This window comes from Procambarus clarkii, chromosome 2 (genome assembly GCF_040958095.1).
Source record: "Procambarus clarkii isolate CNS0578487 chromosome 2, FALCON_Pclarkii_2.0, whole genome shotgun sequence".
NCBI classification, from domain to species: Eukaryota; Metazoa; Arthropoda; class Malacostraca; order Decapoda; family Cambaridae; genus Procambarus; species Procambarus clarkii.
The window spans coordinates 46,782,806-46,810,027 of record NC_091151.1 but is presented as its reverse complement, the minus strand read 5'-3'; the positions used below and the strand labels follow the sequence as shown (position 1 = coordinate 46,810,027).

At 40.3% G+C, this 27,222-nt stretch overlaps 1 protein-coding gene across 1 annotated transcript in view; it reads left to right on the top strand.

The window, feature by feature from the left end:
- The window catches only part of LOC123750670 (zwei Ig domain protein zig-8-like), a 124,996-nt gene that overhangs the window by 71,448 nt on the left and 26,326 nt on the right, over positions 1–27,222 (top strand). Inside the window, exons 2-3 of the mRNA XM_069328496.1 lie at positions 8,993–9,065; positions 14,100–14,404. Of these exons, the coding sequence (XP_069184597.1) occupies positions 9,023–9,065; positions 14,100–14,404 (348 nt within the window). The 5' untranslated portion in view covers positions 8,993–9,022. The remainder of the gene's footprint in view (positions 1–8,992; positions 9,066–14,099; positions 14,405–27,222) is intronic.

Genomic DNA, 27,222 nt, shown 5'->3' with positions numbered 1-27,222 from the left:
ATATCTGTATCAGTTAATAATAAATAAAATTAGTTTAGAAAAAAATAACATACAAATTTCTGATCATTACAAAATTCAGAGTATATAAATTCCTATCAGTTTCAAGAGCAGATTCTTCAATTCTCAACTATATTAATTAAATAGTTATTGATGATTGCAACGGTAAATAACATTTGGGCATTTAACTAGCAAGAAATCTATAGATATAGTTTAGCAAGTTTATGTGTGTGTTTGTGTGTATTTACTATATGTGTCTGCAGAGTCAAGCTATTAGCTCTTGGACCCCGCCTTTTTTTTAACTAATCTATTTTTCCTCTATTATATCTACTACATATATTTCTCTCTAACACACTCACAACCACACACATCCCGCAGGATATGCTGTGGTTGTGCAGTCCACTCAGCCGCGAGGGAGGCCCCTGTGTGTGTGTGTGTGTGTGTGTGTGTGTGTGTGTGTGTGTGTGTGTTTCTGCAAATCCAAATACGCTTGAAAATATAATTATCAAAATTAAATCGGGCGTAGGTCTCACTGGTAACAGTTCCAGTCCAATTAACAAAAATCCCCGCTTATTAGTGCACGGAATATAAGCGGCATTAAACGCATCCAAATCGCCCTAATTACTCACAGCCAATGGTAAGCCAATTAGTGAATACTAATTACCACTTGCGTCCCCCGACGGTAGTCCAGAAGAGCGCCAGGCCAAGGAGTTATAAAATCACGTTCTTCTGTCACCAATGACACCTGGGTGCTGACGGACGGACAAAGATAATAACGCATGAAAAACGGACGTATACGCGCATTGGACGCATGTAAGCACGCAAATTGAATGGGCGGTATAATATGTTAGATCACCTTTTATGCTCGGGGAATACATGCCTATCATTGTGTGTGTGAATCTGTTGTACTTTGGATTCGTATTTGGATTCACAGCTTTTAAATTACACCTTTTTGATAATCCTGTTATTTGATTATCCCCTTTTTTGATAATTTTGATAATCCCTTTCCGTTCCTCCTCCCTCCTTCCCCCCTGTCTTCATTCCGTCTTTTCCACCCCCTTCTCTTGTCAATTCTTCTCTTTTTCTCCTACCTTCTTACTCCTTCCTTATTATCGACGTTTAGCATCTTGACTCGACAGCTTAAGTTCCAACTTCTTGCCGGCTCACCGTAACACAAATCATCTTTGACATTTATGTGACAGAAAGTTGTTAAACCATTCTCAAGAGGGCAGGCGTTCGGCTCTTTTTTTTTCGGCGAATAGATGTATGTGTGTTTGTGTTTGTGTGTGCTATTTGGGCCTGGAGCATCAAGGTATTAGCTCTTGGACCCCACCTTACTAACTAATCTATTTTTTCCTCTATTATGTTTGCTCTAAATATTTCTAACACACACGCACACACAAACACTCACACACACACACACACACACACACACACACACACACACACACACACACACACACACACACACACACACACACACACGAACACACACGCACACACACACACGAACACACACGCACACACACAGTGATGTGGTGGAAGCAGACTCCATACACAGTTTCAAATGTAAATTTGATAGAGCCCAGTAGGCTCCAGAATCTTTACACCAGTTGATTGACAGTCGAGAGGTGGGACCATAAAGCCAAAGCTCAACTCTTGTAAGTACAACTTGGTGAGTACAACTAAATGAGTACACGTACTCCCACGTACACACACATGCGTGGGAACAGCATATGGAAGCAGCTGTCTAACTCTCAGGTACCGATTTACTGCTAGATGAACAGAGAATCAAGTTGAAATAAACTCTGCCCATTTGTTTCCGCCTAGGCCGGTAGTCGAACCCGGGCCCTTAGGATCACGGCCCCCGAGCGCTGTCCACTCAGCCGCAAGGCCCCTGTGTGAATGTGTGTGTGTGTGTGTGTGTGTGTGTGTGTGTGTGTGTGTGTGTGTGTGTGTGTTAGTTGTCCGTAATGGTGGTATCAAATGGTGACGTCGGCATTAGTGTTAGACATCCATTAACTGTAATAATGAAGCCCCATTAACAATTGGGATGGAGACCTAGTAACAGTACCGTTGGAAGGCTTATTAACAGCAGTGATCGAGGCATACAAATATAGTGATGGAGGCCCATTATGATGATGGAATTGCATTAACAATATTCTCAGAAGTAAAGTCACGTGCCCCGTCTTTATCCTCATTATCGTTGCAACAATGATGCCACCCCGGCAGAATACCCTGACGCCTCACGCAAACATAAATAATTAATTAACCAGTGGCGCCGGTCGGCGTCCCCCTTGCTGAACCGGACAGAGAACATGAGAGAGAGAGAGAGAGAGAGAGAGAGAGAGAGAGAGAGAGAGAGAGAGAGAGAGAGAGAGAGAGAGAGAGAGAGAGAGAGAGAGAGAGAGAGAGAGAGGTGCTCCTATATACACCTCCCATGTATAGTCATTACTCTTACGGGTTATTCATGCCCGTGCCACCTCTTGGGTGGCTTAATCTTCATCAATCAATTAGTCATTAATAATGGACCATGTGAACGAGGCAGAGGTGATCCTATATAAACCTGTATCCAGGTACAAGTTGGACACGGGAGACATCTCCCGTCACCCAGGGTGCAGTCGCACCTCCACAGATCAACAGTATCAGCTATTGATACTGGTAATGGCTCAAAAGAGCCACCACTTACGGGCTATTCATGCCCGTGCCACCTTTTGGGTGGTTTAATCTTCATCATACAAGTTGGTGTAGTATTGATATTTTTCACCCATGGTTACCTTGAATGCAAGCTCATCGTAATACCTCATGTATCTGGCTTTCTCATATACTCCCGCGTTATTTAATTTTACTCCCATGCACTACCTTGTACCCCCATGCACATCCTTCTACTCCCATGCATGCCGATGTTCTCCCATCACTTGCAGATTCGCATTTGGAACACGTTCTTTCAACATGAACATTCGGGTGAAATCAAGTCATCATATGCATCCATATAAAGGCTCCGAAACAGAGTTGAATCCAGCTTCACACAGTAACTAAAATGACTAACCAATAAATGAAGAAAACTCCAAATGGAAAACACATAATTAGCTCATTAAATGTAGAGTTTCGCAGGGCCAGGCTTGAGACGAGCTGATGTAGGATAAGAGAGCTTAGGGTCTATCTTCATTAACACCAAACAAAGGGGAGGGGGGGGGTGAAGGATGTATAACAAGCAACGAGGATGTCGTTATTAAAGACTTGTATCGGAAACACACCAAAACCCTGGCTGCAATTAATACCTAAGGCCAGAATGAACACGCCAGCTGGAGCGGCTGTTACGTGTTGTTTCTCCTAATTGACACAAGACACGAATACACATCCTAGCTTAGTCGATAACCCCACACATACACCCGGGTGTGTATTCATACGGGTGTATGTACACTCCTGGCCAGTGTAGCTTCGAAGAAAGAGAAGGGTGCGACCTGTACAACTACACCAACACTGAATATTTCACCAGCACTTAATACTATATCATTCCTTACAAAAGAAATGGATATATGTCATATATATCATATATGTCACTATGCACCATGTTGCAAATACACTTCTTCCTAAGGTGCATTAGAGCACCAAGGCAGAGGACCACTATAATATGGAGTGTGGGTCTGGATCCAGGTGAGGGTCTGGATCCAGGTGTGGGTCTGGATCCAGGTGAGGGTCTGGATCCAAGTGTGGGTCTGGATCCAGGTGAGGGTCTGGTGCACTCATAGGTATAGCTGAAGGAAACCCGGGACCCATAGCACCCGGGAGTGTACTCCCGGGTGCTATGGGTTTACCTTACTACTGGGGTGTAAATGCAGTTCGAGAGAAAGCCTCAGCCTTTTTCTCTACCACTAGGCTGTCCCATCTGGACTGTTTGTGTTTTTTGATTGGGTCTGGTCTGGGTGCTGGGGCTGCAAGAGCATCCCCACTGATTGGAACAATCAATGAAGGCAAGGCCCGTGTATCCCTGAAGAATCACCTAGGGATTCTGGAAGGATTTCTATCACAAAAACTGTTCGGTGCAGCCAATATGACTTTAACTTTCACAATATATTCATGATATTCTCTTAAAAACTAATGAACATTAAACAAATTTATTCCCAAATGCCTCGTCATGAAAAATATATTTCCATAATAATTGCCTTCGCCTGCATTTGATACGTTATCGGATCTCTCTGGAAAACACCAATGTATTTATAGCTGAGCAAGAGTGTCAATCTCTTGCTCTGCATGTCAAATCTGTTTATGTAAATTTTTTGACATTTCATTTATGAAGCATAAAATTGCTCTATTATTTGAATCCGGCTTAATTTTTTGTTAATAGATTTACAGTGATTGCTTTCCAACGTTATATATATATATATATATATATATATATATATATATATATATATATATATATATATATATATATATATATATATATATATATATATATATATATATATTTTTTTTTTTTTTTTTTTTTTTTTTTTTAAAGTTTGTGAGGGTACCACCTCTGGTGCCAATGTGGGGACCCATAGCCTCGGAGAAGAAAATAAAAAGTATTCAGAGGAGACCTTGTGGTCTCTCACTGAACACTAATATTATCTTCTCCTACCACCCCTATTCTTTTGTATGTAGACATATATATTTACTTTATTTGAACTTTGTTACAAAAAAGGAGTTACATATGGGTTACTATATATATATATATATATATATATATATATATATATATATATATATATATATATATATAAATATATATATATATATATAACGTTGGAATATATATAATATGTATAATATAACGTGTATATATATATATATATATATATATATATATATATATATATATATATATATATATATATATATATATATAATATTTTGTATATTGTAAAACATGGTATATTGATAAGCCATGTGTCTTATATATGGGTTATATTCGTAGTGTTGGTAAGCTATTAAGTAAGCTATGTATCTTAAATACATAGTGTTGCTAGTTCTTAGGAGTCTGTAATATATGTTTCACATGAATCATATATGCTATCTACCTTATAGATATTTGTTTCTGGATGAGCATATCTGCTGGAACAATGAGATCAGCACTCTTGCGATGAATATACATTATGTATATACCAATGTACAGTATACTTGATTTCAAATTAATAACTGAAATATGATCTATACCCGCCAGTAGCCAATCAGAAAGCGGCAAGAATGGAGTAAAAGAAAACGAGAATTCATTCCAGCCCCGACTACAGCGAGGAGAGCTTAACGTCAGCACCTGCTGTTTGTCTCAATCAATTCCTTTTGGACCGGCGAAGGTAGGTCGCTCTGGACCACAAAGATGTTGTCACTGATTACCGCTAGAGGATCTATTAGGACCATTTGTCACTTTAAAGGCTTTATTATGAGAATAAAGGGCTTGACCCAGAGTTAGTCAGAAGGCGTGACTATTTGGAACTGGCGAAAGAGCCGTTTGTCGCGCTGAAAATATTACATTTCTTCGTGAGAGACAATGGACCTTATACAGTCACGGGGACAATGCCTGAAGACGTCTTTACGGAAAGAACAACAAATCAATGCGGAAAAATGTGATGGGTCGAAGGGACGTCAAGGAATGTGAACCAGTCATAGGACTTTCATACTGGACGATGTCACGCCCGTGACGTGGGTGGGGGACAGCGATAATCCAGGGGCCAGATTCATGAAGCAGTTACGCAAGCACTTACGAACCTGTACATCTTTTCTCAATTTTTGGCGGCTTTGTTTACAATTATTATCCAGTTAATGAGCTGAGAAGCACCAGGAGGCTGTTTATAACAACAACAACAGTTGATTGGGAAGTTTTCATGCTTGTAAATTGTTTAATAAATGTAACCAAAGGCGTCAAAGATTGAGGAAAGATCTACACGTTCGTACGTACTTGCGTAACAGCTTCGTGAATCTGGCCCCAGGTGACTACTGTGCTGAGATTAGTCGGAATACTCTTTCTTTTTCACCAATTTGTCAAGCTTGGTCTTGCCCTGTTTGGGTGATTCACCGAAAGTGCTCGCTAGGTATCTTATCTTGAGGTTATCTTGAGATGATTTCGGGGCTTTAGTGTCCCCGCGGCCCGGTCCTCGACCAGGCCTCCACCCCCAGGAAGCAGCCCGTGACAGCTGACTAACACCCAGGTACCTATTTTACTGCTAGGTAACAGGGGCATAGGGTGAAAGAAACTCTGCCCATTGTTTCTCGCCGGCGCCTGGGATCGAACCCAGGACCACAGGATCACAAGTCCAGCGTGCTGTCCGCTCGGCCGACCCGCTCTTAGAGCACAGAACAGTTCTCGTTATGACTGCTTTTGGCGGATAAGACTGTGATTAACGAAGTGTTTTTATCCACAAGTGTAACAAATGTTATGTATATATCTCGCCCATGAGAGACACGAGAGTGCAAAATGTAGAATATTAATATGTAATATAAATATACACATTGAAATATTTTTCAACTGAAATAATAATAATAATAATAATGAAGGAAAGTTCCAATATATGTGTATTAAAAAAAAAAATAGGATGCAACCTACATCATTTCTCAAGATGCTGTATTCAGTATTCTGAACTTCCTTCAAAAATGCATGCAGTGGCTTGAGAAAGAATGTACATCTGAAAATTAGGTTTCTAATACACTTACACCTAATGTATTTTGCCTTCACCTTCATTCAAGCACTATGGCATTGTAGTAAGTTTCTGAATAATAATAATAATAATAATAATAATAATAATAATAATAATAATAATAATAATAATAATAATATTTGAAGGTTTTCACATTGCATTAAAATTAATAAAGCAAATACATTGCAGCAAAAGAAAGCCAAATAAAACAAATACATTTGCAGCAAAACGAAAATTGTTATGTTAATATTGATGGTGAAATATCTGAAGAAAAACCAATAGAGCAATAACTATAAGTATATTCATATTTTTGTTTAAATGAAATGATTATAGTCACTACGAAAATTGTAATAATTCCACATTCGGACAAATTTTGGAATTGTTCAGTAATAAAATATCGAATAATTTTTCAATTCAAACATTGCCAGGTAATTTAGCAGTCATTTTATAACATTTTCATGTAAGTTGAGACATCCAATCAGTCCAACTTTATATATATATATATATATATATATATATATATATATATATATATATATATATATATATATATATATATATATATATATATATATATATATATATTTGTTTTACGTTCCTTGTTTTGTGGTGTCTCATTGTCTGAGCTTAGCTCTGTCTGTCTGGCTGTCTAAGCTTGGCTCTGTCTATTTGGTTGTCTAAGCTTGGCTCTGTCTGTCTGGTTGCAAGGCTGGGTGTCTCAGTCTGTCAATCTATCTCCGTATAACTGTATGCCTGACTGCAAGTCGAGCTCTCTGAATCTAGGTCTGCTGACTGTCTGTTAAGACAGGCTTGACACCCAGGCAAGATAAAGCTTTCCTGCATACAAGCTGTGCTGTCTGAATCTGGCTTTGTCTGTCTATCTGGGTTTAAGACCAGACTATCTATCTGTTTGACTATTAGACTATCGCCTGTTTGACAGTGTAAGTATCTTGAAGTCTCGCCTCTGGGTATGCCTCTATCTATCAGTTTGGCTGTCTGAAGTCTTACTGTTTGGCTTCCTGTCTGTATATGGAGCTCTCAGTATGTTTGAAACTGTTATGGTTGTAAACTCATATACATCTATGAATATAGATACTGAATTAAATTAATTTCGGTAAATTAACTTCCATCCACACAGGATGGTGAAGTGATCATCTTTTATGATTTATGAGACGGATGGTCATCTTTTAGGTGTCTTGGCTGGGGAGTATAGTGGCTCACATCTGTTGAACATTGACCCGGGGACGGTTCTTCTGATCTATGTAGTTTGAGCCCTTGTGTGTGTGTGTGTGTGTGTGTGTGTGTGTGTGTGTGTGTGTGTGTGTGTGTGTGTGTGTGTGTGTGTGTGTGTGTGTGTGTGTTTTATTAAACACCATCATAATGAATGTTACAAACTGCATAATTCGTATCATAACATTTACAAATGTCTGGTAAAGGCTTTATGTATGTTTGAACTGCGATCCTTAGACATCCCGGACGACCTATCTAAACTTGTCGGGATTGCTAACCTGTTGTAATGACAGATTAGTTGGGTTAGTAGGTTTAAATCAAATTGACCTCCTGTTTAGCACCCAAACTCTACAATTTCTATTATCAAATCAAGCAATGTTCCTACCATTCCTACCATTTTCATGGTGTTTTAAACTTGGTGATCCAGAAATTGATAGGAATGTTCCACTCAATTTGGGTACGTCTCTTTAAATTTCACTGCCACTTACTTTAATAAATTTGTCTGCTGCCAACCAGCCCTAGAAAAGTCATCACGAATCTACATCTCATTCTTCACGGTCGTTATGTAATATTAACTATGAAATTTGACGAGATATTCGTAAGTTTATGGATCTAGCAGTTCATTTGCTAGACAAGGGTTCTGTTGTTAGATTCTTCTATATTGGGTTTAATCGACTGTATGGGTAAGTTAGACAGACTTCGTGTGTGTACGGATTCCATGCTGGTGATGCATATTCAAATGTAGGGTCTCACCTTCACTGTATATATATATATATATGGCCCGGAATGCCTCTTTATCCACGTTTCTGGGTGATACACGGACGTTGGCCAGTATGCCATATACAACTGTTTTTATTCTGATAATGTGGGCTTCTGGCATCAGATTTGGGTTTGTGATTGTAAGTGTGTGTGTGTGTGTGTGTGTGCACACGCGCGTGTGTAATACTATCAACTCTCTATAGCACTCTTGAATGCTTCGAATTACATTCCATTAAACTCGATCAGATTAAATTCCATTAAACTGCATTACCTGATGCGGCCATTACTTCGTATGAGTTTGGAGCACTGATGATTCTTTTTAATATTTCCAGAACAGCCAGACACCGGCCCACTGGAGGACGATGGTGTTCACACGTCTAGGATACTTGCTGCTGCTTACGTGGGGTGAGTAGGGTGTGTGTGTGGGCGTGTCGAGGTGAGTAGGGTGTGCGGACGTGTCGAGGTGAGTAGGGTGTAAACCTGTTTGAAGCTTGTGTCACACGGGCTAAGGTTGAATGTGATAACATGACAGGACTCACTTCAACTTCACTAATGCCCAAAAACAAAACATCGATAGAGTGTTTCAAGCGTAGCTTAGACATATATGTGAAGGAGTTTGGTTGGACGTAAATAGGAACTGTTTCGTATGAGCGAACACATGCCTTCTGCAGCTTCATATTATATATTATATATATATATATATATATATATATATATATATATATATATATATATATATATATATATATATATATATATATGTCGTACCTAGTAGCCAGAATGCACTCCTCAGCCTACTATGCAAGGCCCGATTTGCCTAATAAGCCAAGTTTTCCTGAAATAATATATATTCTCTAATTATTTTTTATGAAATGATAAACCTACCTATTTCATTATGAGGTAATTTTTTTTTATTGGAGTTAAAATTACCGTAGACATATGACCGAACCTAACCAACCCTACCTAACCTAACCTAACCTATCTTTATACGTTAGGTTAGGTTAGGTAGCCGAAAAAGTTAGGTTAGGTTAGGTTAGGTAGGTTAGGTAATCGAAAAACCATTAATTCATGAAAACTTGGCTTATTAGGCAAATTGGGCCTTGCATAGTAGGCTGAGAAGTGAGTTCTGGCTACTAGGTACGACATATATATATATATATATATATATATATATATATATATATATATATATATATATATATATATATATATATATATATATATATATATATTATCATGATCTAATGCTCAACACAGTAGCAACTGGGCAGGATTGTTTTAAGAGGGATAAATTATGGTTAGAGGGCGGGAGGAATCCATTTGCTTACGACACCCCCAGAAACTCTAATTGCTTGGATTAAACAAGCAGTTATTTCCATAGCACGAAGGCCATCAAATCCCTGAGCACTCAACTGCCCCTCTGCCAGAAAGATTCGTATTGCTTTTAATCCTTGTATATGCTTTTCGTATTTTTACACAGCAGTAATGGCATGTGAAAGTTTGTCAGATGTTCCTTGGACGACATATGTATATTCATGCATATATGCATAATATATGTACTAGTATCATTCGGGAAGAGTTTAAACAAATAGATTAATGAATACATACATGCATACATTAAGGGGTACATGAACATTTATGCACTTTCACATGTATGCACTTTATACATGCATGCATGCACGCACACACCCACACACACAAACACACACACACACACACACACACACACACACACACACACACACACACGGCACAAAAGTCAGAGGGAAGATCCCCCAAAACTTGATGTACTTCCTCATCCAGAAATGTTGGGAAGCTGACAAAAAGTTTCCCCCCTGACCAAAAGAGAAGAAATTGAAAGGAATATAATTAAACTGGAGCTTTACCAGGGGATATAGGAACCCAAACACCCAAAAATTAAAACTTTAGGAAACAACAGGACTAATAAAACGACAAAGATCAAACAGAGGAAGCAGAAGGCCAGGAATTAATACCTTAGAATCAAAAGATAAACGGAGAGACAGTTATATAGTTTTATATTATAAGCGAAGTTTAGTTTCATTATAATTTCATATAAACGAAGATTCAACCTAAGCTGCTCCAAAGCTTTGTCAGCAGACAGGATCTAAAATCTCTAACCGCTTGAAATTTGTTACGTCATAGTGACGTCACACTTAATTGCATGCTCACCATTGATAAAAGTCAACATTTGATCTCTTACTACATTGCGCTAGATTAGGTTAAGAAAGGATAGATAGGGTTGAGATTGGTTAGGTAAGCTTAAATAGAAGTAGTCTTAAACTGACGTAGTCTTATACGACATCACTTAAAAGTGATGACGTATAAGCACTTATAGTCTTATACGTCACTTGTAGTCTTCTACGTCATCACTTAAAAGTGATGACGTATAAGCACTTATAGTCTTATACGTCACTTGTAGTCTTCTACGTCATCACTTAAAAGTGATGACGTATAAGCACTTATAGTCTTATACGTCACTTGTAGTCTTCTACGTCATCACTTAAAAGTGATGACGTATAAGCACTTATAGTCTTATACGTCACTTGTAGTCTTCTACGTCATCACTTAAAAGTGATGACGTATAAGCACTTATAGTCTTATACGTCACTTGTAGTCTTCTACGTCATCACTTAAAAGTGATGACGTATAAGCACTTATAGTCTTATACGTCACTTGTAGTCTTCTACGTCATCACTTAAAAGTGATGACGTATAAGCACTTATAGTCTTATACGTCACTTGTAGTCTTCTACGTCATCACTTAAAAGTGATGACGTATAAGACTACACACTTCTCGCAGGTCGTAGACTCTACTCGTACCAGGAGAAAAACAGGTGGCTAAATTGAGCTTAGAAAAGTACACGTAAATAAATAAAGAATAACAAGTGTGGCAAAGGAGAACGTGAACTGAGAACGAGTGGAATGAGAGAGAGAGAAGGAACGGTAGGTGAGGTTGACTCCACTCACAGTTTCATCGATAGATTACATAAAAAAAAATAATAAATAGCGAAATCATGCCTGTCACATACCTGCCGATGATTTCGACAAATCAACGTCCTACCGGCCTATTTTGGTCAACCAGATTGTTAGACGCGACTGCTCGCAGCCTGACATAAGAGCCACAGCCTGGTTGATCAGGTATCCCTTGCTAACACGTAAGTCCATTTATGTCAACATCAGTGATACATTCACTCCCTCACGCTATCGAAATGTACAAATATATTTGCAGCTAGATGAACATGCGATATCCATACTGGCCATTCCATAAATCGAAACTTCGTGAACGATAGAAACTCAAAAAATAATGTTAAATTCAGGACCAAATTTGGAATTTATATTTAAATTCAGTATTAATGATAATCTGTGTCTTTAAGAACTCGTAACTGGTACAATTATTTTTTTTTAAATACGTTGAAATATAAAAATTAGATAAAAAAACTACATATAATTATTTCGGAGTTAAAATAATTAATAGATGCGATACATTTGTGAATGAATAATGAAATAAAATATATTGTTGTCATAAAAACGAATGCCAAAGAAAAAATAGTTTCGCATTGAATAATTATTTGTTTTTACAGAAAGGAAATTTATGAAAAAACCATATTCTCTCTCTCTCTCTCTCTCTCTCTCTCTCTCTCTCTCTCTCTCTCTCTCTCTCTCTCTCTCTCTCTCTCTCTCTCTCTCTCTCTATATATATATATATATATATATATATATACATATATATATATATATAAGAACATACAGATGTTCGAAGCTGTTTTCTTGCTTGAAATAAAAAAAACGAAAACAATTGTTTTATGCATTTGTTCATTTCTGTAGCTCGTGTTGATTCTTTGTGGCTTTTGGTGCAAGTTGAAACCAGATTCTTCTATTCTATATCTCTCCCTCTCGTTCTCTCTTTCCCCTCTCCCTCTGTCTCATTCATCCATCTTTCTCTCTCTCATTCTCTCTCTCTCTTCCCTATCTCTCTCTCTTACCTCCGGGTGGCAGAACAAAGAATACACATTGACCATGCGGAGCAGAATATACGCGAACAGAATGTATGACAAGAATATTTATGACGAAAACCGAACCAACATTGGACGGTGGACGATATTCACTGAAAACTGAGAGAGAGCAGAGCACCTGAATAATAGTTTAGAGAGAAATATGTTCGAAGTCATATGTCTGTGAGAGTAAATATTAACGATATCATGTGGATGTGTATATATATATACATATATATATATATATATATATATATATATATATATATATATATATATATATATATATATATATATATATATATATATGTCGTACCTAGTAGCCAGAACGCACTTCTCAGCCTAATATGCAAGGCCCGATTTGCCTAATAAGCCACGTTTTCATGAATATATATATATATATATATATATATATATATATATATATATATATATATATATATATATATATATATATATATATGTCCAGATACAATGAATAGAAATACAATGCGCGTAGTAGAATGTAGAATGAATACATGGATAGTAGAATGAATACATGGATAGGAATATGCGGACAGTTCAACAATAAATTAATTCGATTTAGACGAAATGAATACGCAAATAAGAATGCATGAACAAGAACGAATGGATAATATGCGGGGTATTAACCCATGAATAATATGCGGGTATTAACCCTTGGATAATATGACAATAAGAGCCCATGGAAAAAAAAAAATTACGCGGTTAGGTAATCGTGTTAAAGATATTAATGACTGGGAATATATGCTCGGAAAAGGATAGACTCACCTATAGTAATAGATGAATATGCACTCACCGGTATGCATATATTAAGACCTAAGTGGAGAAGAATGTGGAGGAGCCCCTCGAACGGTGCCGTAAGAATGCGAATATAAATGTGGAGAAAATATACAATAACAGAAAATATGAAGGAATAAGAGCGTGAGAGATAGAAATAAATGTGTGTGTGTGTGTGTGTGTGTGTGTGTGTGTGTGTGTGTGTGTGTGTGTGTGTGTGTGTGTGTGTGTGTGTGTGTGTGTGTGTGTTTTGCAGAGGGCGTTAAAATGTTAGTGTTTGAAACTCTGTGTGCTTTCTGGCTCCAGTGAGTGGTAAAGATTGGTGACTGGTTGTGTCCTTGTGGTGAGAGGCGAGAGAGGGGAGAAAGGGTGGGGGGGGGGGGGTTTAGAGAGGTGGAATGGGGGGGGGGATAGAGATCAGGATGGTAGGTGGAGATACAGGACAGGAAGACAAATAAGGCTGGGATAGAAGACCGGGACGAGAAGAAGTAAAAATAAAAAGATAAACAAAATGAAAGAATGCATAGATTATACATATACACAAACACAGTCACAATATTTACCGCCAGCAGTGTTCCCAGACCACCATGACCTCTAAAACATTTTTTTCTTCTCTCTCTTTTTGCCAGCTGTGAGCGCTTCTGACGGGGTAATGGAAGGTGAGGATCAGGCAGCAATGGAAACAGCATCAGCTGGGTTCCCCACCACAGCTGAGGGCACCATGACCGATTACAACATACCCACGTACCCCCCGGACCCAAAAGAGAGCATGGAACACGCCCCCAACCCTCTGGAGGCCCACCAGGTGTCGTTTCCGGGCAGGGTGTCAGCCACCGAGCCCTACATCGACCCTGCAACCCCACTGAAGGTCCGCGCCTACGCTGGTACAACTGCCTTCATGCCCTGCATAGTTAACAACCTTGGACAGCGCTCGGTGAGTAGAGAGAGAGAGAGAGAGAGAGAGAGAGAGAGAGAGAGAGAGAGAGAGACAGACAGACAGACAGACAGACAGACAGACAGACAGACAGACAGACAGACAGACAGACAGACAGACAGACAGAGAGGCTTGAAACCCTCAATGCAAGTAAAAATCTTTTTCCTCCTAATTTGTAAAAAAAACACTTTAATTCATTTTCGATAACACCTTTCACGGGCTTCAGTTATATGAAATTACCTATCAGTATTTACATATCAGTGTCTAAGGGGAGAATGGTCTAGTTCTTTGTGCCCCGCCCTGTGCACAGTCTCATATTTTATCACCCATAAATCCCAACTTAAATTTTTTCGCGCACGCACTCACACACACACACACACACACACACACACACACACACACACACACACACACACACACACACACACACACACACACACACACACACTCACACACACACACACTCACACACACACACACACACACACACACACACACACACACACACACACACACACACACACACACTCTCTCTCTCTCACACACAAGTTCGCCTTACCAGGGCGTCTCAGTCATCTCTAAACATATTTTAACTAAATATTTTCAACACTTCATCACGTATAGCAAAATTCTCCTTATTCGAGTCATTTCCACACACATACGTGTTTTGTTTACTTATATCAGATCTATTGTTTACCTTTTGGATATTTTCGTGTTTGTATTTTTAATATGTCCAATCTACCAAATATAATCACATTAACCTACAGTATTTTTTCACGTACTGTATAATTTATTTTGAGGAGTTTTAAGTTACACACAAAGTCTAAGGCTTTATGGATCTAAAGTAAAGAGTGTAACTAATTATAATATCTACCACTCAAAGTACAAGACTTTCTGGATCTAAAAAAATATATCTAAATAGATTTTCCACTGCATAATATCATTCAGTCTCCTCATTAAAGTAAGCGAACCACACTGGAATACACAAAAATGAAAAAAGATATCTTTTCTTGTAACAGTTTGCACTCCACAAAAGACCAGAGCTGTTCTGTAACTTTAAAACTTTGCTTCTATATACCTGCGACATAAAGGCTCTTATCACCAATAATTTTTCTTGTTGGTCGTTGTGATAAAATGAGACTGAACCCACAGATTTAACCGGCCCTTACATTTCCATAATTCCTTCCCACGCCATGAGAAGAAACATATCGCTTCATCCGGTCACTATCATGTCATGAGGAGCAACATATCGCTTTAGCCGGCCCTTACCAAGATAATAAAAGAAAATAACTTTATCCAGCAATTTACAATACCACGAGACGTAACACACTGTTTTAACCAACTCTTAACATATCCTGGAGGGCAGCATACTTCTTCAGTCCGCCCTGCCAATATATGCAACATCCCATCTTAACTGGCCTTAAACCACAATGACCACCTATCCACTGTCTTATCTAGTCCTCGGGCACGTTTATAACTAGCCTACCGTCTTAACCGGCTCATACCGCGCCATGAGAACCAAGACAATGTTCTTAACCGGCCCTTTCCGCGCGAACTGTACCATCCAACGTCTTAACCGTCTCTTAACGCTAGATAAGAACCAATCAAAACGTCTTAATCGGGTCTTAAAACACGATAAGTGGAGCAGGGATAAGATTTTCACATCCTGACTTCACCGCACTTACATTAAGAGGAATTGTGGTGCCAGTATTCTCCCAAGCGTCACGGGCACTAGTAGCTACCAGTGTCTACGGGAAAGTGAGGTCTAACTTCCCTTTCACCTGGACTGGAGGAATCTCGAGCCGCGGACCCCAACGGTGTGAGGCCGAAGCTGTATCGACTAAATCTTCGTGTAAGTCGACAGAGCTTTGGCCCTCACAATTTATATGTTATCTTTATACATGGCTCTTTATGCCCTGCCTACTAGCCTCGTTCTTCTTGTTGCGTTGCAGTTTAATTATTCTGACGAACAAATTAATTTCAGAAGCTGGCCTTAATGTTGTGGATGGAGGTGGCTTCCACAGCTTCGTCTTTTAAAGCATACTAGTTGTTGACAACCCGGACAGGGTACGAGTACTTACTTACGCTCTTTCGGCCCATTTGCGTTTACAGCTTCCATTTGTGTCCTCTTGGCTGACGTTCTCTCAATCTGAAGAGGCTATCCTTGTCCACCGTATCTATTTCCTTCAGTATCTTGCATGTTGGGGTTATATCTCCTCTGCTTCTTTTATCCTCTAAGGTTGTGAGATTTAGTTCCATAGTGTGTGGTGGTTTGGTGGTGACATATGTGTGTGTGTGTGGTCGTGAGATGACACATGTATCGTGGTATAATGCCACAAGTGTCTTTCTCTTTTTTTTTTTAACTAAGACTAAGGTTCATGAGGGCAGTCAAATGACGGGTATAGTAAAACTGCAAGCATGAGCTGTTATCCTACCTCAGTTCATCCTGTTCTTAGAAACTCATTTACTTCATGAGAATGAACTTTGAAACTATCACATAGGAAATCATATAAGGAACCTGGTGAAACTGCAAGCTCTCTCTCTCTCTCTTTCTCTCTCATCCTCCTACTTGAGCAATTATCACCTCCCTGGTTCCAGACTTCCGAGTGCTTATCTTCCTCTGGGGGTTTCCTGTGGTTGAGCTGGACTCTTTATCTCCCAGGCTGTTTCACTGTACACGGCTGGCCAGGTCAGACCAAGTCGCTCACAGGCCACGTAGATCTCCACTCATACACACACTGACATGTCAGTTCAAGTCCCACAGTAAGGTTATAGGTTAGGTTCTGTCTTAAGTTGCATCATACGTGACAAATCTTGTACATAAATTAGTTCTACTAATGTGATAAATAAACATTTCTCAGTATTGTCAGAGTATAAGCTGCTGATAACCTTACTGTGAATAACTTTGGTGTTAGTTTATACGAAAATTTAGAATAAATAATTGCGTGTTCATAATAGATATGCACAATTTTGTTTACAATTTTTTGGTTTGCTGATATAAGCCATTTTTTTTTTAACGAAACATATTCAATCTTTACCATTCTTTCACCCCCGTCCCATCCATAATCCTAATCCTGAACCTTTCCGAGTGCTATATAGTCGTGATGTGATGACCAGACCACACACTAGAAGGTGAAGGGACGACGACGTTTCGGTCCGTCCTGGACCATTCTGAAGTCGATCGACTTGAGAATGGTCCCGGACGGACCGAAACGTCGTCGTCCCTTCACCTTCTAGTGTGTGGTCTGGTCAACGTACTTCAGCCACGTTATTGTAACTCATCGCCTGCTAGTCGTGATGTCTTGACGTTTCCCCTGATAGTTCCCTTCCCCCTGAGCAGCGGTGTGATGTATAGGGCAAATGAGAGTGAAACTGACCTTACTACAGCTGTCAATTACACCAACCTAACACCTGTAACGATGTAAAAATCCTTGAAGAAAATTCCAAAGTTGGAGCAACGATAGTTTCATTAACGTATATTCTGACACACAAGGGAAAACACAATATCCCGATGTATCTATGAGAAAATCATTGCAGTAGTACGAGGTTCGAACCATCGACGTGGGTACCCGCAGGCGCGCGTCTCCGATGCCCCAGGCATGCGTCTAAGGACACCAAGGACACTGGTTCGATCCCCATCCTGTTCCAACGATTTTCTCGTATAAGCTGATCTGCTTGCGTCTATAGTTGCCTTTCGGGCTATGTATCCTACAGTATTTCACCTTCTAATATAGATTCCTCTGTTCGGGGGTTTTATCCTCAAAAACATCGTTACTCAGGTAACGATGTTGCGGAGTGTTGGACCCTTATCAAATCATGACAGACGAAGGTTATTAGGCAGGCAAAGGGGTTATTTCTCTCAGCAACGTTGATGTAACTTATTTTCTATAAATATTGTTGACGTAGCCTTTATCCTACGAGAATCGTTACCTGTGTACGATCTGGTGTACCTTTACAGAACTCCCCAAATCGCTTCTGTCTGAGAGAAATAGTACAGAAATACCTTCACAGGTGTTGGAGCTTACGTAGTGCGTTGTACTGGGGCGAATAACATAATTGAACAATTAAATTTGTTAAATTAAGCTCCTAAAAATTATTTGAACATTAAACTCCATTTCTCCTCCTGCTCTCTGTCCTGAATCCCGAAGACCAGAAGTAATGATTCAATGTATCCTTAAAGAGTTTGTTGAAAATTTACGGAGCTGATTAGGCTTAATATTCATGATTCCGTTGGTGAGTTTCCAGGACCTGGATGATTCGAAGTCCATAAATCAGCAGTGTTATCCGGAGAAAATTCGATAAAGCGGAAGATTCTGTCAGAGGAATTTCAATACCTTTTGCATCCATCCAGCCTTATTGAAATGAACGAAAGCCTTGGCTCGCCAAGCATTCTGGTCCCAAAGGTAGTAAATAATGGCTTTTTGAACACAGATTTTCTAAAAGAAAATGTAGCGGTGTGGCTTGGTATTAAGCTTAAGGCCTATCAGCCTTTAGAGCAATGGTTCAAAACCTCGTTTCGGTCATTACCCATTTTTCATACAGCGTCCTTATTAATGGCTCTTACACTCACTAAAGAACCCCGTCTGGAATCCTCTGGCATCATAACCTGGTCACTGCCTCAACTTACGGCCTCTTATATATTGAAAAACGGCCCACCAGGGGGCCACAGCCCCCAGTTTGGGAATCAGTGCTTTAGAGAGAGTTATCAATGTTACCACAATTGCTTACTGATCAAGTAGGATAAATACTTTCGTCCAGGACATAGACCGGGACTAAAGTAAACTTTCAGTGAGAATCACTGCACACTGTAAACTCTACACTGAGAAGCGGGGTATACCTGGTGGTGGATGTATCCCAGACGAAGGAAACAGACTAGAAAATCCTTTGCATACAAGTGGGGGACGTTGTGGTGTGGGCCGGAGTAAGCTGGTCTCGAGGGCTGACGTGCTGCAAGCTGTTACGTCTGTGTACCACCCACTCCATTATTACAACGTGTCTGTGTTTACTATTGGTGTCTACACGATCGAGCTGCTAGCTCTTGGACCCCGCCTTTTTATCCGTCGGCTGCCAAATATAATGACTCCCGACCTAATTTTCTCTATTATATTTACTACAGACGTTTCTTTCTCTCTCTCACACCTACACCCTCGCGCGCGTACGCGCACGTCTTCTACCCACAGTAGACTTCTACCTACAGACTTCTACGGTCTGTATCCCCAGGATGCAGACCGTAGAAGATGTCTAACTTCCAGGTACCTATTTACTGCTAGGTGAACAAAGACATCAGATGAAAGAAACTCTGCCAATTTGTTTCTGCTTTGATCGGAAATCGAACCCGGGTACTTTGCACTACGACTCCCAAGCGCTGTCCGCTCAGCCGTGAGGACCTGTGTGTGTGCGCGCGCTTATGTATGTGTGTGTGTGTGTGTGTGTACTCACCTAGTTGAGTACACTAGTTGTGTTTGCGGGGGTTGAGCTCTGGCTCTTTGGTTCCGCCTCTCAACCGTCAATCAACATATACGTTGCAGGTAGCAACGTGTGTGTGTGTGTGTGTGTGTGTGTGTGTGTGTGTGTGTGTGTGTGTGTGTGTGTGTGTGTGTATGTGTGTGTGTGTGTGTGTGTGTGTGTGTGTGTGTGTGTGTGTGTGTGTGTGTGTGTGTGTGTGTGTGTATGTGTGTGTGTGTTTGTGGGGTGTGTGTGTGTGTGCGTGCGTGCGTGCGTGCCAACCACTTATACTATATCTTGACTTGGTTTACCTCGGTAATAGTTCAATATATTAATATTTTTAGTGTAACCCCCACCAGAGACGGAGATAATACCCCAGACTCTCTCTGTCAGTCTAGATAACAACCAGATAACATCTCAACTTTCTAAATGCCATCTTCAGGCCGCTATCGCCAGCCAAGCACCACTTGACAGACGCATCTCAACAAATACTACTAAAAGACTTTAGCAGATATTTCCGTACGAGACAACTCTAAGATGTCTGCTTCCAGCTTTCTCGTAATCATAACACAGGTGACCTTAAAATAGGAGACCAGGTTGACTTGATCTCACTCTTGACGTCTCCTTGTAAGACGATTCCACCTCTTGTCAGTGTTGTGGCATCTTTCCATTAGACCTTGGGAATTCTCCACTGAGATGACAGCAATTCCATTACAACCGCATTCCGTCACTTCCCTCTTGTTTTGTCGGAAAACATCTGATACCTCATTTCCGCTTCACTTTTCTTTCTAAAAGATGAGGTTAGATTTTACATATCAATGCCCTGCAAGATTCTTCAAGCAGTCTTGCCCATATAATGGAGCCGCGAATGTACAATGATCTCCATATCCCCATCTAATGGTCTTTTACCTCTGCCATAAATGTTTTATCAAACCCATTTGTCAATCTCCATTGAATCTCCCTTTGCCAAGCGTCACGCATCTCTTTTCCATCCATATATTGGTTGTGCTTGAAATTGGAGCTCTCTGATTGGTACATTTAAATCAGGCCATTCCTAATTGGTCAGTTTCGATTTTCAAACTATTTAGGCTATCTGTGGGGTTCGGCGTAATTTGCCATTAATAGAAATATACAATTTCTATGACTTTTGGATTGTCTTACCATAGTGCAGGAGCTGGATAAAGTTAATTGAACAATCGAAATGTCTTCAAGTTAAAATTCGATACAAAAAGCTGTAATATCTGAAGCTCATAGTGGAACAATTTCAGAAGAGGTGGTGATTGTACACCAGAAAGTATAAAATATCGATAGTTAGACCAGACGAAGTGTCGATTGTTCTGCAGATTGTTCTATGCATCGATAACTAAACCGGGCGACGGGGGTGATTGTTATGGTTGACAAAGAACTTGTTGACTGAGGACAAAGAAAATGACAAAGATCTACCACGTAGTCGTCAACTTTTCAAAGAAATTCCTGTTACAGTCTAAGTCTTTGTTTCAATTTTGACAGAATTTACTTTGACCTTCAGACTACCCACAACAACGTTGTTAGAACGTAACAAGAGTGTAAACAACGTTATAATTACCTTGTTTCTTTGTTGGGTAGATGGTCTAAACGCTCCCGGGCAAGTCTACGTCAACGACGTTGATGTATCATTGCCTGGTCGAGGACCGGGCCGCGGGGACGCTAAGCCCCAAAACCTCTCAAGATAATCATCTCAAGATAGAACCAACGTCGAATTTGTTGAACCTTCGTTGATATAACGTGAAACGAGCATATTTTGCTCTCTGGAAATTGTTCCAAGGTACACACTAATTATCAAATATATTAAAAGCTTTACAAGCGTGATCGTTAACACTGTTGTTCATTGATCCCAAGCGGGGTTCGATCCTAATGTTCAATGTTCAGTGCCCCAGAAGTGAATATTTACGCTTCTGTTGTATCTGTGGCGCTCGATGATGATGTCACATGAAGCAATATGTATGCTCTATGTACGACCAAAAAAAGTATTTTTGTCCCTCTTTTTATAATAAATTCTAGTCCATATCGTAGTTAAGACATTTAAAGGTCGGATAAATGGTCAAAAATCTCTGCAGAGAACTGTTAGTTTCGACCTAATAATAAGTATTTAGGATGGGGCGAATTGTTGCCACTTTCCTTCTATGTGAGTTGTTGGGTATTATTATTAATAGGTTTCAGGAAGCAACGTGTGTGTGTGTGTGTGTGTGTGTGTGTGTGTGTGTGTGTGTGTGTGTGTGTGTGTGTGTGTGTGTGTGTGTGTGTATTCACCTAGTTGAATGTGTATGTATATTGTGTTGTGTTGTTGTATGTTGTGTTGTGTGTGTATGTGTGTGTGTGTAATCAAATCCTAAAAGCAAAGAGTATTAACCAAATACTGATAGTTGGGGCGTGAATTACCCTGAACATCGTGTTCATACTGAAGCCAATTCCAACACTGTGTACAGGTATATTGCGGTTTCATCTAGCACTGTCAGCCTCACACGCATTCATGTTTTCATTTAATTAATTCAAACACGTATTGAATATACACTTGTATTTTTCAGCTAAACCCCCCCTTCCCCCTCCTCCTCCCCTTCTCCCCCTCGTTTAGTTGTGCTGTATCAAGAGTATGAATAATTCCAGAGCAGATTGTTGCAAAAATAATTTAACTGTTGCTGTTTTTGTTTTAAATTCTAAGTTTTTGTAGGATTTTTGTTTTTGTAGGAGTTTTTAATCCTACAAGTTTTTGTAGGATTTTTGTTTTTGTAGGAGTTTTTAATCCTACAAGTTTTTGTAGGATTTTTGTTTTTGTAGGAGTTTTTAATCCTACAAGTTTTTGTAGGATTTTTGTTTTTGTAGGAGTTTTTAATCCTACAAGTTTTTGTAGGATTTTTGTCTGGTTATATCTGTGTTCCATTGTATCTTCATGCTTTTGTTCCAGTGTGTCTTTGTCTCTTATATATTTCTCTATGTATGTCAGTCTATCTGTTGCTATGTCTCTCTGTGTCTATCAGTCTTCACATTTATGTCTGTCTCTCTGTCTTCAAGTTTCTCTATGTCTACCTATCGGTTTTCACGTCTTTTTATGTCTGTCTCTTTCATTGTCTTCTTTGAAATCTACTTGCAAGACTGAAAGCAGAATTCATGCCTCGCCTCTTATGCCTGCCTTTCTGTTTGTTATTTTTTTTCCTCTATTATATTTCCATCTTTATCTCTCACTTTTATCCCTTATGCTCTAATCGATTTTTACTTAGACTTTTCAGTTCACTCATTTTATCATTTTCGTTTCCTCACTATCACCTATTCACTTCCTCATTCTCATCTCACTAATTCTCGGTCTCTACCCTTTCATCTCTAATTACCTCTGAAATTTCCTCATTTTCTCAATTCCTCACAACTATTTATCTTAAACTATTTCTCTGACTTTCATTATCTTCGTTTCTCGCTCTCTCTCCCTCCCACGCACCTTTTGTTCCTCATCCCCCTTTCTCCTTTCCCTCCTTCACACGCTCTTTCTTCCCTTCTGCCCTCCCTAACACCTTCCACTCCCTTACCCTCGCTCACACCCTTCCTCCCCCACCCCTTCATCCTCCCTCCTTTTCTAAGACCATTCCTTCCCTACCTAACATCTTCCCTTCCTCATCCTCTCCCTTCCCTACGTCCCTTATTCTCACCCTCCAGCTTCTTCTCACGCAGCTTACAATTAACAATCGCTTATTTTGGAAGATTGTCTCGTTTTTCGTCAAAGCCGAAGAGTTAGGAGCTGTCAAGAACGTCAGCAGTCAGCAGACGCCAATAAAGAATGTTTCAGAAGTTAGCTGAAGTCTGGGTTTACGAGGGACTTCAAGCAAGAAAGTCATAAATAGAGAGAGAGAGAGAGAGAGAGAGAGAGAGAGAGAGAGAGAGAGAGAGAGAGAGAGAGAGAGAGAGAGAGAGCGAGTATTGTATTTGGTGAATATACATTTATATTCCAGCTCCACCTGTGTATAGTATCAAGCATCTTCAATATTTGTGAAGCGCAAAGTGTGTGTGTGTGGAAAGAAGTTTTTTGTTAAATTATTTATATTTATGAAACGGTTGACCGTTGGTTTCCATCATATATTTTTAACTTTGGGTGGTTGTATCCTGAGTACGGTGTGTGTGTGTGAGTGTGTGTGTGTGTGTGTGTGTGTGTGTGTGTGTGTGTGTGTGTGTGTGTGTTGTGTGTGTGTGTGTGTGTGTGTGTGTGTGTGTGTGTGTGTTTTGTGTGTGTGTGTGTGTGTTGTGTGTGTTGTGTGTGTGTGTGTGTGTGTGTGTTGTGTGTGTGTGTGTGTGTGTGTGTGTGTTGTGTGTGTGTGTGTGTGTGTGTGTGTGTGTGTGTGTGTGTGTGTTGTGTGTGTGTGTGTGTGTGTGTGTGTGTGTGTGTGTGTGTGTGTGTGTGTGTACTCACCTAGTTGTACTCACCTAGTTGTGTTTGCGGGGGTTGAGCTCTGGCTCTTTGGTCCCGCCTCTCAACCGTCAATCAACAGGTGTACAGATTCCTGAGCCTATCGGGCTGTGTGTGTTTGTATGTGTGTGTGTGTGTGTTTGTATGTGTGTGTGTGTGTGTGTGTTTGTATGTGTGTGTGTGTGTGTGTGTGTGTGTGTGTGTGTGTGTGTGTGTGTGTGTGTGTGTGTGTGTGTGTGTGTGTGTGTGTGTGTGTCCTATCTCTCCTATACCCCTACCTTGAACACCAACTCCATAAGTCACCCCCAAAATTCACCTCCAAACACTAAATCCACCTTAATCTACGTTTCAGTTGGCTCGTATACAGGATCCCGAGCTTATTGGTCTCGACATCAGGTTTACACGTAAAGATGTGTATGGATTCTGTCTCTACCACGTCACTTCTTATTTGTCTATTACTCTTTCCTGTGTCTCTAATGCTTATTTAGGTGCTAAGGTTTGACTTGTGTGTGTCCCCTTGGTCGTGTACCTACTTATTCTATGTAGTTTGTGTCTGCCTTGTTTATTCTTTTCAGAATCTTGTCTGTAGTCTTCATGTCTTCCCCGACTCATCTACCTTCCTTGACTCTTCTACTTTTCCTGACATTTCTACCGTCCAGTGACTTGAGGCCTAATTCCCTAAGTCAAGAACATATTCTTCGACAGAATCACAACAAAGCCAGAGAACATCAATAGGTATGCAGGCAGACTGGACCCCAAGGTGAAAGAGTAAACAAACAGGGAAAACATGATTGAGGCGTACAAAATACACATGGAAGTTGATGGTTTAAACAAGAACAATTTGTTAGGCGTACACGAACAATGAAACATAGGTGGAAACTAAATAAATGTAAGAGCCATAGTGCTGTTATAAAAAAAATAATGGCTTAGTGTGAGAGGAATAAAGGCAATATACTGGGAATCAAAGCTGAAGACGCAGACACGATACATAAATACTTGCGACCAAGCCCAAGGGTGCTGGTACCTGTCGACTGAGGGTCAAAAAGGCGGTCACCAGTAGTTAGAGCTCAACCCGAACAAACACAGCTTCGTGAATACCCACCTGTCCCTAACAGCTTCCATAACCTCCGGGGTCCATTATGGTAGCAAAAAGGAATGTAAATAATGCATGCCTAACACGGGTGGCGTTTCACACGTCAGACTGCGAGCAGAGGCGTCTAACAGCCTGGTTGACCACACCACCAACCAGAGAGCCTGGTCAGAGACCGGATCGCGGGGAGAATGTATCCCCGGAACCACCACAACGTAAGATTGTTAAATAATTAGTCAATGGTTACCTGTTACCTCCTGGTTACCTGGTTACCTCTTCCTGTTACCTAGCAGTAAAATAGGTACCTGGGTGTTAGTCAGCTGTCACTGGCTGCTTCCTGGGGGTGGAGGCCTGGTCGAGGACCGGGCCGCGGGGACACTAAAAGCCCCGAAATCATCTCAAGATAATCTCAAGATGGTATGTAATGTACGTAAACATATGAACACGCTAAGTTAAACGAGGTGTAAATAGCTTGAGTTTCCTCATGTCTTTGTGTCTGTTCATATCTCACTAACCTTATTTAATTTTCAATTTCAAAGGTAACCTTGCAGCATATTCCCGGCCCTGCAAGGCTTTGTGTTGACAGCTCCTCTTCCACGTACCCGCACAGATTACCCGCCCCACTAAGAAGCCGAACTATTGGCCGATTTAAAAAGCCCAGGATTTTCAAGTGTTTGTCTCTAATTATCGCTGAAATGGCCTCCTGGCATCGCTTTTTGTTCACATCGAGTCACACACGACGCAGCCTGCGGAGGGCTTGTGTCGTGTGTGAAAAGATCAAGGCAGTGTCGTGTTGGCCTTTACCTGGAATATTCTGTAATCGAAACTGTTGCTAATGACTAAAAAGGAATTCTATCGTATTGCTAATTAATGCTGTAATTGGATGGGGGAAAGGGGGGTGGGGGGGGGGGGGGGGAGTATGAGTAGTGTATTCATCAAACATTCCGTAAAGTGATAAAGCAACGAGAGACAACAAGTTATTATAGCTCAGAAAATTGCCTTTTTTCCAGTTATTAAACTTATGGGTAAATTCAATATACTGCTCTTAGACTCCATGGAAATTGCGTTACTGATCACTATAACAAACTAAATTTATCAATTAAGTTACTGGTACAAATATGGTTTGTGTCTTTTTCCCTCATCCCGTTTTCTCCTCCAGCACTCATCGCCCCTCATGATCTTCATATAGAGAAAACGTACACCTCGTTACATACTTTAGCGAGTTCAATAGCGAAACTTTCCGTCTAGGACACGAGATAGCAACATTAAATCTCATGAACCAATCACAGACGAGCTACTACGAGGTGAGCCAATCCCAGACGAGTTACCATCAGGTAAACCAATGAAGCGGCAGCAATTGTCTGCATCGAGCACCAGATTGCAACATCCATCTGGCTAACCAATGACGTGGAAGAAAACTCGAGATTCCGTCAGGGGAAAATAGACCCTATGTCTGTTCTATTGTGGGTTAGCATGCGGGGTGCGAATGTATGTGTGTGTGTGTGTGTGTGTGTGTGTGTGTGTGTGTGTGTGTACTCACCTAATTGTACTCACCTAATTGTGCTTGCGGGGGTTGAGCTCTGGCTCTTTGGTCCCGCCTCTCAACCGTCAATCAACTGGTGTACAGATTCCTGAGCCTATTGGGCTCTATCATATCTACATTTGAAACTGTGTATGGAGTCAGCCTCCACCACATCACTTCCTAATGCATTCCATTTGCTAACTACTCTGACACTGAAAAAGTTCTTTCTAACGTCTCTGTGGCTCATTTGGGTACTCAGCTTCCACCTGTGTCCCCTTGTTCGCGTCCCACCAGTGTTGAAAAGTTCGTCCTTGTTTACCCGGTCAAGGGTATGT